General features: G+C 34.9%; 1 protein-coding gene across 4 annotated transcripts in view; it reads left to right on the forward strand.

Moving 5' to 3' along the window:
* Cpeb4 (cytoplasmic polyadenylation element binding protein 4) overlaps window positions 1–15155 on the forward strand; it is a 60382-nt gene extending 45227 nt beyond the window's left edge. For 2 of the 4 annotated variants that reach the window (XM_063230800.1, XM_063230802.1), the window contains 7 exons: window positions 379–402; window positions 2190–2363; window positions 5082–5171; window positions 5528–5646; window positions 7027–7141; window positions 8244–8425; window positions 10789–15155. In XM_063230800.1, coding sequence (XP_063086870.1) covers window positions 379–402; window positions 2190–2363; window positions 5082–5171; window positions 5528–5646; window positions 7027–7141; window positions 8244–8425; window positions 10789–11016 — 932 coding nt within the window. In that variant the 3' untranslated portion in view covers window positions 11017–15155. The remainder of the gene's footprint in view (window positions 1–378; window positions 403–2189; window positions 2364–5081; window positions 5172–5527; window positions 5647–7026; window positions 7142–8243; window positions 8426–10788) is intronic. The other 2 variants (XM_063230801.1, XM_063230803.1) reach the window with 1 other exon arrangement.
* Window positions 15156–17323: the final 2168 nt, after the last annotated feature.

The following is a 17323-nucleotide window of genomic DNA, read 5'->3' on the forward strand; positions in this document are numbered from 1 at the left end:
GTGGCAAGAATGATGAGACAGGTGTGTTCAGAGTAAGGGGGACTATCTAATGGAGATTATTGATAATTTTACTTACTGTGATTTTAAAAAGTTAAACATTCAGCATACAGCATACACACACACACACACACACACACACACACGCACACACACACACTGCCTATATAGTGTCTTTGGAGAACTTCGAAGAAAATGTGTTAAATTGACCTTTCATGCTTGAATTCCTTGTTTTTGAGACATTTATCAGGAATTAAGTATATGGACTTTTTTTTTTCCATTTCAAAAACTGATAGATGAAATCTCAGTTGATTCTTTTGACAATGTTTGAAAGGTTATTTTTTTGTTTTTTTTTGTTTTTTCTTCTCATTTGACATGCAGCAAGGACATATGGGCGAAGGAGAGGTAACATTATTGTTTCTAACTTTTCAATGTGTCAGTTATATTTGGAGAGAACCCAAGCTTGCTCAGTTTTTAACCTTCATGGGGAAAGGGAGAGGGGAAATGAAATATAACTTTGATCTTTACATTGTGTCATGTTGTAGTTAATGTTTTATACATTCTAATTTGAAGGAATTAGTTGTAAACAAATTACCAGAATGATGTCATTCATATTTGAATTCAAAGGATCTCCCTATATTTTATTAGATGTTCAACTTGTTTACATTAATGATTTGTTCCCTTTTTCTTTCTGAAAGAAATAATTAGGAGAAAAAACTCTTTAGAAAGAAAATTAGGAAGCTGGGTATGTCATGTCTATAATCACAGCACTTGGGAGGCTGAAACAGGATTATTGCTTTAAGCTTGAAGCCAGCCTGGCTATATGTGAGATCCAAAAAAACCCCCCAAAAAAGAAAATACAGTCAAAGTAGTCTCACAATACATTATCTTGAAAGTTTAATTATACTTAAGTAATGTATATCATCTTGTTTTATTAAGTAAACAATACATTTGTTTAAAATGAGCTTAAATAAGTGATGAATTCTATAAATTTCAAACATTGGAGAAAAACACTCTACAAATATTAGAGGATTTTAAGGACTCACTTCTTAAAGATACCTTTTTTTGCTGTCTGTAATAACTGTCATTTTACAAGAAAGTAGCGCAGTTAAATGGCTTAGATTTAAAAATGTGACATTTGAAGATTTAGAAAATAACCTACAATTTATACTTATTTTTACCTTTATTTGATATATAGTATTAAAGATTAAATTGTTCCATTGATACTATTATTTGAGTTTATTAATGAAAGTTAAAGATGAGGGTGGCAACAAAAGCACACTGAAATGTGTGGATGAGGAGCCTGAGCTGTGATGAAACAGTGTACAGAGATTCTGCAGTTACGGATTCTGCAGAATCCTATTGTTGAGAAAAACAAAAGAAGCAGTTTTATTGAATCTGCTATTTTCCTTGTTTCTTGTGCATAGCTGTGTGTCTCGCTTGTGATATAAAAGTTCCTATTTTGCTACCAGGGAAATATGGGAAGACTCTTACATACTTTGGCATGTCTGGTCTTTTTGGGTTATTATTTTCTGGATGGTATAATTTTCAAATGGCCAATTTAATGATAGATTTTAGAAATAATGCAGCATAGTTGGAAGCTGATAACTATATATATAATCTTTAGTGTGCCTCCACATTTTAAATTCTGTGAGACTAGACAATGATAATGGCACTAAGTGGGTTTTGTTGTATTCCATTAGTTAAAATTTAACTAAAATGAATTTAACTTTGAAGTCAATTTATTATTTTAAGCACATTCTCAGAGGAAATTTTGCAGGCCATACCATTTGGCTTTTTAAAGAAACTTCAGTGACTTACATCCTACAGCTGGATTTAATACTTAGTGACCATATCTAGGTTGCCAGTGGCCCTAGAGCCCTGCCAAGTCAGTGAGGTCTGCTGCCAACTGCTTTTCACAGATTGTTCTCTCCTGCTGTACTTTCATGTCACCTCACTGCCATTTTTTGATCCCAGTGGGATACTTGAGCAGCCCTCTGTTTAACCATATACTTTCTTTCTCAGTTGGGACTTTAATGGGAACTCAAGGGTGTTTTCTAACTAATCCTATTAGTGAGTGAGAGAAACAAAAGAAGCAGTTTTATTGAATCTGCTATGTTCCTTGTTTCTTGTGCACAATAATCAATGGCAAGCAGCATTTTCTGTTAGCTTTCTATCCTGCTTTGTTTCAGGTCAGTCTTCACTGTTTCCAATGGAAGATGGGTTCTTGGATGATGGCCGTGGGGATCAACCTCTTCATAGTGGCCTGGGTTCACCTCACTGCTTCACCCACCAGAATGGAGAAAGAGTGGAACGATATTCTCGCAAAGTATTTGTAGGAGGACTGCCTCCTGACATCGATGAAGGTAAGTACAGCGAGAAATGTTTAAAGCAGGCGCCTAGATAGTGGCCTAACACAGTAGGAACTCATAGGTCGTGATTTCGCTTGTAACTCCAATCTTATGTGGCTTCAGTTAAGCAGTCTTGACTGCCTTGTTCTCTTATCCTGTGTTTTTGTCATAGCCTAAGATTAGTTCACAGAAGGAAGGTGAGCAGGGCTATGATAACCAGCTAAAGTAAGGAACTGGCTCAATGACAAGAAGTAAGTGTCCCTGGGAAAACTTCCCCAGGGTTCTATTGTTGTGGGCAAACATGGGGCTTTTTGTTTATGTTCTCACATTTCTTTCCCACCTTTTATGAGCTTCATAAAGGTATAGTTTATTGTTTTAGGATTTAAAATCTTAGATTAGGAATGAACTTTAGAAAAATGTAACCTGCAGTTGAACTATAAGAAAGAATTTTTTTTCATTCAGCAAATGCTTACATGGTTTCCAAACACCATGGACTATTCTTAGTCTTCTTCACAGTAGTAGACAAGATGAAAGGGCTCTGCTTGATAGAGTTTATATTCTAGTGGATGGAGGCCCATAAAAATATGTAAAGTGCTAGAAAATACCAGGGAAAATATTGAGAAAAAAAGAAAGTGTGATTGAGCAGTGCAGGTCAGGTAGTTAAGGAAAGTCACTTTGTAAAAGTATTTATTCTGAGACTTGAGTAGAGAACCAGCCATATGAAAATTAAGAGGAACAAGTTATCCAGGAATATGGAGTCTGAATGACCAGTAAAATCAAAGTAGACCACATAGATTTCATACGTCTTCTATTGTTTTCTCCCTAATTTTTTGTCTTAGTTTCTTAAAAGGAAATTGAAATATGGTAATTAAGAATCATTTCCCTAAAATCTGTAAATTCTTATCAGGCCACTTCATTATACTTAAGATAATCTTATGGAAGAATGAGGGGAAAAATGGCTGAGGGCTGGCAAAGATTGAAATAAACATACAAGCAGGGTTTTTTTTCCTACAGTAAAATATCTTGATGAAGACTATGCTGAAATTTCAGTTTAATCTGAGTCAGTCTGTACCCTGCTATCAGAGAGTATAGCTTGAAGAATAATGTATTTTATAGAGTTATGCACTAAAAATTACAGAAATTTTGCAGAAAATAGAGTTAGAAGTATATCATTTAAACTAGAATTTGTACCTGAAACATGAACAAAGAGAGAATTAGTACTCTGGACATAACTTGGACAATTCAAGCAAGGAGTTAGAATGCTTGTGTTTACCTACAGGAATATTGAAAATGCCCAATACTGTTAGGGCAGAAATACTGAGTTGCAAGCATGAAGACACCACAGATTAAATCTCTGAACTCTTAAGGACATACAAACTTCTAGGAGCCCTGTCAGGTTGAGATTACACCTTTCCCTGTAGGTTTTTAATTTTCTTCTAATAGAACTGGAAGTGTTCCTTCATGTACAGCCCACAAGATGGGGGCTTTTCTTTTCTGATGATTGTAATTCTATTTTCATTATGTTGGCTGACCTGGCATAGGAAAAATCACCAGTGAACCAGTACAACTTCCATACACTATGATTTTACTATGTATCAGTCTCACATAAACTAAACTATACCAGATTGTATAGCGGAACAAATTGTACTATTGCACAGCCTAGAGGAGGAAAAAACTGGGCAGATATTACTTGGCTAGGTGATCAAGATGAACATGTCTAGCAGTGAGACAGGGCACCATAGCATCAATATGGTAATATTTGTGTTTGAAATACATAATATTTATGTAGTCTTGAGGAAAGACTGTAGATCCAAGGGTTAGGGTCATTAAGTCAGTTTTGGCATCTAAAACAAAGTACCATGGGCTGGGTAGCTTATTAATGGAAATTTCTCCCATTTCTGTACTCGCTCAGGAAACTAGCCACTTCAGGGTCCAGTAAAGGCCTGCTTTCTTAGCACTCAGCAACTAGACATCTCACTGTGCCCTCGCTTGACAGAAGGGACAAGGGGTTGCTCTGGAGCCTTTTATGATGGTCCTAATCCCATTGATTAGGGCTCTGTCCCGATGACCCACTCACCTGTCTTGAATCCCCACTCCAGATAACCTGGCCTTGAGGATTAATTTTCAAAATTTGAATTTGTCGTGGAGGTGTGCACAAACCATTCAGAATATAGCAGGGTGAAAGAGGAAAGAATGAAAAGCTCTCCAAATTGAAAAAGACAGGGATGTGGCAACTAAACAACATATGTGCTGTATCAGAAAGGAAAAAAGGAGATATTGTTGCGATAATTTGATATTTAAATAGAGTCTGTGATTTGATAGTAGTGTTGTCTCCAATTACATGGGGGAATAAAATTAATGTTGCTTTGAGCAAATAACCAACAGTAGTGTTTTGGGATCTAGGGCGTTTTGTCAGGGAAGGATGGATGGGGGGAGGGGATGGATGGATGGATGGATGGATGGATGGAGGGATGGATGGATGGATGGATGGATGGATGGATGACTAGGTAGATTTTTGCATGCACACAGATGGAGGGAGGAAGGGGAAGAGAGAAGGTGGAGTGAAGACTGATCAGTCCAATTATTAATAGATGGTGCATCTAGATAAAGGGGGTACAAGGCCACTTTGTACTGTTCTTGGAGAGAGTAGATTTGTAAGTTTTTTTTAAAGACTATTACTGCTAAGAAATGACCATAGTAATATTTACATCTACGTTTTTTTCATTCCATTAGATGAGATCACAGCTAGTTTTCGTCGCTTTGGCCCTTTGATTGTGGATTGGCCTCATAAAGCAGAGAGCAAATCCTATTTTCCTCCGAAAGGTAATTCTCAAGATTCTATATAGAAGTGCAGTTTAATCCTTACATTGTTTATTATTTAGCCCTTTCATAAATGTTTACCTTCACTAAAAAATTTTTTGAAACTCACTTTTCTAAATGTATCTTTAAAATTTCTACTTAATATATTAAGTTAAAATTTAATTTTATTCTAAAAGATGTTTTAAGATATTATCAAAGTGATCAGTATGTTGATAATATGAATTTGAATATTTTTAGATTTTTTTCATATTTTTCATTTCTTTTTTTTTCTTTAGTGTTACTTATTCTTTGTACTTCCAAAGAATTACAAAAAAGATTGGAAAATGTATATGACCCACCCTTTTTTCCTGTTTTGTCAGGCTATGCATTCCTGCTATTTCAAGATGAAAGCTCTGTTCAGGCTCTCATTGATGCATGTATTGAAGAAGACGGAAAACTCTACTTATGTGTATCAAGTCCCACCATCAAGGATAAGCCAGTAAGTGCAGTGTAGCATAGAATAGCTTTTTTTTCCTTCTATCTTCTCTTTTTGAAAAACATCTTGATGTAGCTTTTATAGTAAACTGGTATACTTATAAGTGGAATCAAAAAGTCTTTATTGTTATATTCCTAACATTGACATTCTGTATATCTATATATCTCATTTTTGATAGTGAGTTTTTGGTTAGTTGAAATATTGGTAAATCTTCACTATTTAAAGACAGATGTATTATGTACATGTAGCAGTTCTCCACAATGAAAGTAATCATGCAGTGATAAAAATCAGGCAGTGATGAAAATAATTAAAAAAATAAGTACTTCATTTAAGAATGCATTTTATAAGTTGCTGAATTTTCTCTGAATAATAGAATTCAAATCATAAGTATCTTCTTTGGCTTCTGTCTCCTTCTTCTCTTTGATTAATTTTTTACCCAATATTGTCCTTACATTTTGTATTTATTTCTCTCCCAAAGTAGAATGAATTATGTATATTCATATAGATAAATTGCATGCTGTTTTTTTTCCCTTTTGAAGTTTTTTCATTAGCATAAACTGTAGTTATTGGGATAGCCAACTGGTCTGTTTTGATGAATCTAGCAAATCAACAATTTATTATCTGTCAGCCAGCTCTAGTGAAGGGGACAGTACACAGTGTTGTCAGTGGGTCCAGGTCAAGCAATAATTTGTGGAACTTCTATTTATCTCTTGGGTTGTCTAGGTCAGAACATTCTTTTAAGTGTTCCTATGGCCTGGACTCTTTCTGTTGTCTATATTCCTTGCCAGTTCCCACAAGTACATGAATTGTGTATGAGTGACCTAGGTTGGTGTGAGTAGTTGGGAAGACCTTGCTATTAACTCTTGCCTTTGGGGTTAGTATTTGTAACAGTTAATAAATGCAAATGTTTTTAAATTAGTACATGATTCTTGATTGAACTAATAGTTACACTGAAGTGTTTATGACGAAGTTTCTGGCAAATATCAGCAATATTTTTATTTCTACATGCTTTTGAAGTAATTTTGAAACTCTTGAATATTAGTATTCAGGAGTAGTTTGCATTCCCTGGACATAGGTTGATTGCACATGAAATGTAACTCTGTCTACAGTTCTTTGCTAAATTTAAATTATGTATATAGGAGGATTGAGTAGACCAGAAAGGTGGAGAACGACTAATTAACTTACTGGTAATTAAGGACCTTTTAAGGGCTTTGGCTTATAATAGACAAGTTTAACACTCTACCTTAGTTCAACTTACTCTAAAAGATGAAATAAAGAGTTTGGGATAGGCGAGTTTTAAGTCTTTTAGTTTTGTAGCTTTATTGATTGCAGTAATTTTAACTATTTAAAATAATACTACATTTCGGTTCCCACACTCACTAGGTACAGATTCGGCCTTGGAATCTCAGTGACAGTGATTTTGTGATGGATGGTTCCCAACCACTTGACCCGCGAAAAACTATATTTGTTGGTGGAGTTCCTCGACCATTACGAGCTGGTAAGATTAAATACACAGTAACGTCTCTCTTCCTTCAGCATAAGAATTGTAAAGATATTTGGGATAAATTCCGCAGGAGCATTTGAGTTAATGTCTAATAATGAGAGTTCTTAAATCAAGATGTCTGGGTTTGAATATGCTATTTCCAGTTAATAGTTGAATGACCTTGGACAAATTATATAATTTCTCTAATTCTCAATTTCCTCATCTGTCAAGTGCAGTGAAGAGTGTACTTCCTATGGTTGTTTTGAGGATTAAATGAGATAACCAATGCAAAGTGCTTAGTGTAATGCCTCATGATGCTAATCATGTGGTCATTGTCTGGGGAAAAAAATCCTTAGGATACTTTATCTACTGAGATGGTCAACATTTCCTGTATCCTTGGTTGCTCAGTAATACAGTTGCTCTGAAATACAGTATTGTTCTTAGTAGTGCATCATGTTTTTAGAGTAATAATTATAGAAGAAATTATATCCCTAACTTCAAGTAACTTGAGGTTTAATGATATAAATGAGATAAAAAACATAAAATGAATGCAAATGCTATTTTAAAACTATAAGATTTCTTGGAGAAAATGCATTTATTATTTCACTGAAAAATAGATGAATAGTTAGATTATAGAAAAAGATAGCAGATATTTTGAAGACAAGTTAGAAGAACCTCCAGATGTAATCTACCAAGATACTTTTCTAGTGTTCAATTAAGTATTTATAGTATGTAATATCTTATTAAATAATAAGTGCATGACAGTAAATAATTTAGGGCAGATAGACATAAATACCACGCCCAGAACTATCATTTTGAGATCTGTGACTTTAAACAAATTGATCATATCTTTGCCTCAGTTTCCTTAAGACATTGCTACCTGTTCCATAGGATTATTGAGAAAATTAAGAGAACATTTTAAAATAGCTAGTGGAGTCCTGCTTATAAAAATTAATGATCAACCTATTGGGCAATTGGATGCAGCGGTGGGTTTGATATTCATAATTGTTATCGTGATCTGAACTCACAGAACAAATGAACTACTTTTGATGAAACCATTGTTGAAAAGGTGAATTTTTCTAATTTCAAATATTCACTTTGCACATTCTTTATTCAGTGGAGCTTGCCATGATAATGGATCGACTATATGGAGGTGTTTGCTATGCTGGCATTGATACAGATCCTGAGCTAAAATACCCAAAAGGAGCCGGGCGAGTTGCATTCTCTAATCAACAGAGTTACATAGCTGCTATCAGTGCCCGCTTTGTTCAGTTGCAGCATGGAGAAATAGATAAACGGGTAAGTCCTAGACTGCATTCTTGAAAGTTAAAGAATGATCCTCTAAATATGTCATTGTTGAGGTTAGAATGTGGATGCCATATGACTGTAAATTGACAGTTCAGAGTTACATCTATAAAGTCAATTAGATGTGTGTTCTAAGAATTTCCTATGAATTTCTTCCTTGTTAGGTTTTGAGTACAGAATACTATAATACATTTACCTGAGTTAATGTTTCCTAAATTACCTCATTCATTCATTCATTTGATAAATATTGGCCGAATCCTGTGTACTCAGTATATTAGGGATACAGATGTGAACACACTTGACATCTGCTGGTGTTGTTTTGTTGTTGCTGATGTATTATCCTGCAACAATCATTAATAGCATAGTAAGAATTATTTTTCAATACACTAATATAATAACATTAAATTGATTCACTTCCAGGATTGGCTGTCTTAAAATGCTTTCATTTAAGCAGATTAAGTTAAAAAATCATCTTTTCATCTGTAGTCTGTTTTTCCATCTAAAATTAGGTGTAAAACTTAACATTGTTTTCAGCACTTTAAAATTTTTTCTTTATTAGTTTTATCTCTGAATCAGAAGACTGGAGAAAAACCTCAGATTTTTTTCTTTTTACAATATATTTCATCTAGAACTCTATATTAGGTGTTTTGTCTTTTTATTCACAGATTTCTTATCTTTGTGTTTCATCCATTCAGTAAATGTTTTAGTGCCTAAGATAAGCATGTGTGACCTTATAAGCTTATGTTCTGGTACATAGAGTCGTGTTTTATACCAGGACTACTCAAAGTGAGACATGTGAACCAAATGCCTATCCACAAACTAGGGGGAGGCAGGACCTGTGTACCAGAATATACGTCAGTTACATTACTAAGCATAGCATTTTGTTCAACTGAGAATTGTTTTTCACAGAGGGACCTTAAGGAAGAAAACAGTACATTAATTTATGTTCTGGTATGAGCTCTCTATTTCATGGCAGACTGACAGTTTCATTGTCAATGACATTGGTATCTCACACTGCAACGCATCATGCTCAAAAGTCTTTATCGATTGACCTATTGACCTTGTGCTGTTCTCAATCTGAGATGCAGAAACTGAACTGAGTCATGATTCACGCACACTGCTCATGTTTCGTGTCAAATATATTCTACTTCACTAGCAGTACAAACTTTAATAGTGATCATCCTACAGTATTTTGACTACATTAAACAAGTATGTCTGATAAACATGGGGAGAAGAGGCAAGATTAGGCGAAGTATACACTGCCATGCCTAATGACTTTCCTTCACACTAAAAGATGTCTGCCATCTCACTGCTGCATCCCAGCAGAAACTTCAGAGTTGTGGGCATTGTAACTAAAAATTTAGGCTTAATTTGTGTCATTTACAATGAAGTCCTGTAGGTATGCACTGTAGTCCTGCACTCTAGGTATGGAGCAGCTTGGGGATCTAAAGCCTCACCATGTCTACTCTTCCTGGCCTTCCATGTCACTCTTGTCTTGTGGTCCATGGCTCACCTTTGTCAGGAGCCCTCATTAGAGCTGAATGGGCTGAGTAATGATGATAGCTTGGTGTGAGGAAGTTTCAGCAGGAGCCTTTCCAAGACTAAAAATAACCAGCGCTTTTCTAGCTAGTGTAATAGCCAGGTTATTTTTAATGCTTAAGAGGCTCAAATGTCAGGTTGGCTTATTGAACACTGGAACAAACCCAGTTTAATAAAGTCACCTGTGACTTTTTAGACTCAAGTAAATGATTCTTACTGACAAAGAACAAAGCTAGGTTTTGGATTGGGAGTCCATGGTTGAATGTTGTTTTACCAGAATTCCAGGTGATGATTTTAACCTGAGGTGTAGACTCTGTAAATAGAAATCCTGAGCCAGACTTTGTGACAACTCAGAAGCTTGTGATGCAGACGTCAGCCATCTTCCCAATGGTTGCAAGCTTGACGGGCTATTTTGTGCAACTTGAAAGTTCTCAGTTGGTTTTGTTTAAATTATAATTCCACATAGGAGAAAAATCCAGATCCACTAATTAAAGTGAGGTTTTGTGTCTGTGAAAACTGTCCTGTAGGTTTAATCTCAGAATGTGATAGACAGTTGGCTTCACATTATGATTTCAGATGTAGTCCCTTTTCCTCTTTGAAGTGTACGTTTAAAAATAAAATGTAAAGTGGTGACTATGAAAGCCTTGTAGAAGCTCTTAAATGATGCGCTCTTTAATTTCAGTACATGGGTTACTGGCACTTCCCCTTAAGTTCCTTGGCACAGATTCTTTTCGATAGTGGATGGAAGTGCACTGTGTATATGCTAAGATTGCCTTGTTCAGTCACTGTAAAGCATAACCTTTACTTTTTGATTACAGGTGGAAGTTAAGCCATATGTCTTGGATGATCAGCTGTGTGATGAATGTCAAGGAGCCCGTTGTGGGGGGAAATTTGCCCCATTTTTCTGTGCTAATGTTACCTGTCTGCAGTATTACTGTGAATATTGCTGGGCTGCTATCCATTCTCGTGCTGGCAGGGAATTCCACAAGCCCCTGGTGAAGGAAGGAGGTGACCGCCCTCGGCATATTTCATTCCGCTGGAACTAAAGGATGCCTAACTACAGTGCTCATTTTCAGGCCTCAGAATAAGTGCACTCTTCTGTTAATTCTGGCCCCTTCCTCAATCTCTTCACGCTGGCATGTCCTTTTGTAGCAGTGTGTTACTAAACAATAGTATAATGAAAAGAATGACCTATAATATAGGTGTTTTGTAGATTCTTGTGTCACTGCAAATAATACGTATGAACTCCTTTTTCATATTACCATCATGTTGTATGGAAGTTTTATTCTCTTACGTTGCTGGAGACCAAGAGGATCTAGACTTCCTGCAGCACTTTCTTAGAGGAGAGAGAAATATTAACAGAGAAATGAAACAATAGAGTATTTTGGGTTTTTAATTAAATTATTGTTAATAATATAACATATGAGAATACTTTTATTGAAATAACCGTGCAACAATAACACTATTGGTCTATCCTGACAGTTTTTCCCCCAGGGAAGTGCTTTTGCCTTTTTCCTTTCTTTATTTTTTTTCTCTCTTTTTTCCATCCCCTTTTTAGTCTTTTAACAGCAATGGAGGAAGTTAATAATTATTAACAGGAAAGAGCATGTCAAAGCAAACCAATGCATGAGCAAGATTGAGCAGCATTATTAATTTTAAGGGTTTGGGGCTGGAATTAATTTTATGCCTCAAAATTATTAATGACTCAGAAAAGTAGTAAAGTAGGCAGAGCTAGGTTTATTTTCTTTTAAACACTTTTTAACATTGAGAATGTAAGAATGGAGTCAAACTACTACTGAGGGGAAGTGCATTTATTTATTTAACTGACTGATCTGTCACAGCCCCAAAAAACCTACCAAAGCTAGAATTGATGACAACTGGTGGTATCCTAGCATTTCCTCTCTTAAAGAACAAATGTATAGGTCTTATTTTTGATGATCCATATAAATTCTGTACCCTAATATACTAAAACTCATCAGGTGTCAGTCAGCCTTTGCTCTCCATTTTGACGTTAACAGATCTAGAGATACCTCAAGGATATCATTTTTGATTTTTATGTTACAGTACACTTGTAGTCAAAACCAGACAAAAACATTATACAGATTGGCTGCTGATTGGCTTACTTTTTAGATTTAAAATTACTTTGGATATCCTGTAATTTAGTTGTAACATAGAAAATGGGGAAAAAAGTTTTTAAAAAGTGAAGTAGTCACAAAGTGTTTTGCACTGTCGAAATAAGTAACTGTGTAAATCTGTGCAAAGGTACGTATGTTTATCTTACTCTTCCTATAAAATAAAATAACATTACAGTTTCAGAACTTAGCATGGGACATAGTCAGTGTTTGAAGTGCCAACTTCATCAAGTAATGCATGCTTTCTTATAAATAAAATTCTAGCTTTGAAAGGCATTATGTGTTGAACAGTACGCTTCAGGAGTAAATTTCAATTAGTCTCTTGAAGCTTTAGTCAAGGAAGTCACTTTTATGTTTTAATTGACATTCTCTTATTAATGCCCTATCCATCATTCAAAGGATTATGACCTGTGTGTAAAAACGTTGAAACAAAAAACAATCTAATGGCAATCTTGCTAGTTGTGCTACCTAACAGTACCATCTTGGATCCTTCAAAACCAAAGACTTGCCCCAGCGCTGCTGTGGAACCACCTGGTTGATGACCCCTACTGATTATCTTTAGGAAAAGCAGTCCTTTATTTTTAATACAGGCTTTAATGAACTATACCTGTTAAGTTCCAAAGGTCAAAATGGAGACATTTGCTGTCTTAAGAGTCCAACACAGAGAGGGAGCTGCTTTTAAAGAATACCCTGCAAACAGTAAAGCAGTCATGCGAATGGAGGGTGCTCTCATGTAGCTGGTCAGGGACTTTTTTCTTTTCTCCTGAACTACACGATTCTAATTGGAATGTTCATTTGCCTATTTTAATTCTTTTAAATGCTTGTAGGTGGCTTGGGGTGTGCTATTGTGCTGTTCCTACTCAGTAAACAGGTGTGATGAGTTAACAAGAAATAACACTGTTTGAGAACTAGCTTTGAATAATAATTTTTCCCTTTGTACATGACCTGCTGAATTTCGGTACAGTGTTTTTGTAGCTAACTTATTTTGTCATGCACATAATGTATATTTGTTATGCACTACTTTTGTATATCTTGTTTTTCCAACAGTGAACATTTTTAGGCACACTTTTCACTGACGGGATATCTCTTTATGCAATACCTCAATTTTTCATATTGCAAAGAGTAGCTTTTTGTACTTTTATTACTGAGAGATCTTCATATACTTCATTTTTTAATATAAATAATTTTAATAAATTTTATTTTCTTATATTCTGCTTTTTATACATTTCAGTGCTCTGCATACATTTTAAATTATGAATGTTGTGCACTGGCAATGCTATTTTAGAGTCTGCAGAGAAGAGAAAGCATGTTGCTTAAACATCCTTCCCCAGCACCAGCTATTGGTGTACCTATAATTTAAGAAATAGTCTATATGAAGTCACAAATTAATGAAAAAAATTCGCATGAAAATGACAGATAACACTGTAGTTCCTAAAAAATTAAATGCATAAAATAGGGTAGAAATTTAAAATAACAAAATTGTCTACAGCTTCTTACTAAGTTTTTAAAATTATTCATAAAATGCAGACATTTTTGGTGAATGTTTAGCCATTTTTAATCTTAATAAATTGATGTTAAGTGTTTGATTCAGAGATGTCTGCTCTTTTAAATTATATATAAGAAAAAATAGCCTGCCGTGGGACAGGTGTGTAATGTTAGTATGCATGACTAATGTAAGAAATTGTTATCTACTAATATTTACTTGTGATTGTGTGACAAGCGTGTTTACAGATTATTTGGTTATACTTCAATTTACAGGGCATACACAATGATTATCTATTACTCTGAACTTTATTGAATACATGTCCTTCAGATTACATGGGATTGTAGTTGGGAGTTACCATGTAACTCAAACATAATTAACATGTAATTAGTTTACAGATTTTAGGGTATCACTTCAATTTACCAAGCATGTAGTTCTAGCGCACTAGCATGGCACCAGCCATGTACTTACAATGTAGTTACAGAGTAATTACATGGTTATTTTTGCAATGTAAAATAAAGTGTTTCTGATTATTTTCTATGTAAAGAAACCCTCTCCCTCTTCCCTTCTTGTCCCCACGCTTTGGTATAATATATATACTTCTCCATACACAGACCTCTGCAGAATGCAAAATAAAATTTGCAGTGAATGAATTTAGCATTTTATGAGAGTGCTGTTGGAAAGACTTGATACTTCACCCCTTTTGTTTTGAAGAGTTGAATCTTCTGTTAAAAGGTGATTTAAAAACTTGAATGTGATGAATTGTGGCAAGTTAACTTCAAGTTATGTGCAATACTTATTTCAAACTTTTGAAAGATCTTTGCAGTGTAATTCTTTGTTTTTAATTGCAGACATTTAAAAATGTCATTTTCTACTGTTAAAGAGTAATCCTCTTTCTTGCTGGTGTTTCTAAAGAAAAGAATCAGAAATCAATCTTTCTACTAATGTAAATTTGAGATTATTTTTAAAAATGGAATAAAAGAGGTTTTGGTCATTTGCTTTATTTTATTATCTTATTTTAAAGCTACTGTGATTGATAGCATTGTAAGAATTGGGACTATTGTATTCAACTGTTTTATTTTTTATATTTTTAAAATTTAAAGTATAATTAGTTTTTATAATTTTCATCAGATTTTTGTTATATTTTTTGGAAGTGAAACTTTTAGCAAGTGGGTGTCTAGTTTTTACTAATCCCTAATTTTTTTCCAGTGTATTGCTCATATTATCAGAAGGAAGAGTTATTTAAGTATGTCAGTTAATTGTACTACTTGGCTGAATTTCCATATAGTTTTTACTGTGTATGGGGAGGTTGTAGTATTTATTATAGCATTTTAAATAAGGGTAATTCATTTTTTTATTAAAGTCATTTTCACGTTAAGTTCCTATTTTTGTATGTTCTACTCTTAAGTTATATAACACAGTTCCTTTTTTAAAAGAGTTCATTTGTTGAAGTGCTAGTGGAAAATTAATGTTATTAAATAGTTTGCAAATGACTATTTATACCAGTATGCATATAATTTTTAAATATTTGTAATGTGAGATGTTGAATGAATAAAACTTTTAACTCAGATTTCTTTTAATAATCTTATTTCTTTTCAATATAAGTTGATTGTGCTTCCATGATTAGGAACATAGCACTTAAAAAATATTAGGAATGACTGTTGGGCCAAAGCAAAATGCAAAACTGTTCAGTTTAGTGCTGGTGGTAAGTATTCTTTTCTTACATAAGCCTGTGCGGGTCAGCAGATTCTGGTGTATTTGGCCTGTGCTGTTGGTTCACATGCTGCCCCTCAGAGTTCTTTTTATTCATAGCCTTCAGTGTGTGTGGAGGACATTGCCCTGCTTAAGGCTAAATGTCCAAAACAAGTAAAAGAACAAATGTTTAAAGATCCAAGCCTAGGATGTTTGTCAGTGAAGAGCCTTGATTAGTCCACACCAGAAAAAAGATTTCAAAACAGGTCTCTCTTTTTTTCTTTTTTGTACCAGAGATTGAAACCAGGGCCTCATGCCTACTCATGTGCTCTACCACTGACCTACACCCCGAGTTGGGGTTTGACTTTGAACTCCCAGTTCCTCCATAGACCCAAGTGTCACAGGATATCACCCCCATGGGATAATAATCCCTGTACTTTGTGATTTGAAACTATTATCTTGGATTTGGTTTATGAATCATGTAGACCACTCAGTAGTATAGTGTGTTTTATATATTCAGCTATATTCTCAGACTTCTAAGGATCAATTACAGGAAGTTATAATGTCTGAGAAAATCTTGTTTTGTCAAATTTAATATAGTATCTGCTCTTTCTTGCCAGGTATATAGTAATTTCAATATTAAAAATTCTTGTCCTGAGACAAATAGTCTGTGAGGTCTTTTCTTCTTAATTGGCTTTCCCAACAGGCAATTTTTTCAACTACTAGAGACCTTGAGGAGAAGGAAGGGGTAGACCAGCAGTACTTGGGATTCCCAAGAGCTCTTGTTCACTGGAGTTTTGACTGAAGAGCTTTTCTGTTCTCTTGGCTGGAAAAATCCAAAAATGTATATCCAAAGTCAGCAAAGAGCTCAGCCTTGAGAGGCCCCAGCAATGTGGGAGACGGGCAGTACTCGGTTGCTGCCTCCACAAACATCCCTAGGCATTCTGGAATGGTTTCAGAATTTTAACGGGGGGGGGGCATGAGTACATTTGATTTCTTTATTTTGGGAAGAATTTATTTTAGGGAAAATGATACATCACCTATGAATTATAGATAGATAGATAAAGAATTGAACTCAAGACCTCGTGCTTTCCAGGCAGGTGCTGTGCCACTGAGCTGTATCCCTGGCCTGAAAAATGCTCTTAAAGTCATAAAACAGCAAAGAACATAAATTCCAGATTTTAAAATTTGAAGAATAATTAAAAGTACCAATGAAATGAGTTAATATTTAAGGAGGAGTAATTTTCTCCCTAGAATATGTAGTGACAATAATAATAAGAAACTTCGATATTTATTTCTCAGGTTGTGACCTAAAGACTATGAGAATCCTTTTCTGGGGAAAAAAATAACACTGAATAAGATACTAACAGATTTTAGAACAGCTGCCTATTTATTTGACCTATTCACTTAATCTAAAACTGAATAAATGTTTCTTTGAGCTTCTTTTTTAAAAGACAAAAATAGAAAAATTCTGTCATGAAATGAGGTACGATCCTGTTCGGAAAGCTAAAACAGTGCTCTGCTTACTAGGCTTTTGAGAAGTTGATACTGTGAAGAAACCTATTTTTTTTGCAATGTCTGAGCATACAGACTCCATTTATAGGTAATGCAGGATTCCCATGGAACACCCTGCTTTAACATTTGAGTATATATAATGATTTCGAGAAGCCTTAGAAAGCCCACTTTTTTTGTCATCTGTACATGTGTCCTCTGTTAGGTTCTGTAGGGTGCTTTGCTCAGTCCCCTGTTAGTCATATCCAGAGCTGTTTCCAATGTCCACACCTGTGGACATCAGGCTTCTAGCTTCTAACCCATTTGAAGCTGTTGCATTTTCAATTCAGCTCCTGAAATTCTTCCCTCTTTTCCTACCTCAGATGAGAAAAAGAAAAGTTACTCTCCAAATGAACCGTCATTTGCAAAGCTGTTTTGGTTGTGCTATTAACTGGCTTGGGCCAGCCTTCATGTCTTACAAGAGCCACAAATACCACTTCAGACAAGCAACATGGGCTTTTAATCTGCCATCCCATGATATGCTACCTTTCTATA

The sequence above is a fragment of the Cavia porcellus genome, unplaced genomic scaffold (genome assembly GCF_034190915.1).
Source record: "Cavia porcellus strain 051 isolate PalLab524CR breed Dunkin Hartley unplaced genomic scaffold, mCavPor4.1 scaffold_19, whole genome shotgun sequence".
Classification (NCBI taxonomy): Eukaryota; Metazoa; Chordata; class Mammalia; order Rodentia; family Caviidae; genus Cavia; species Cavia porcellus.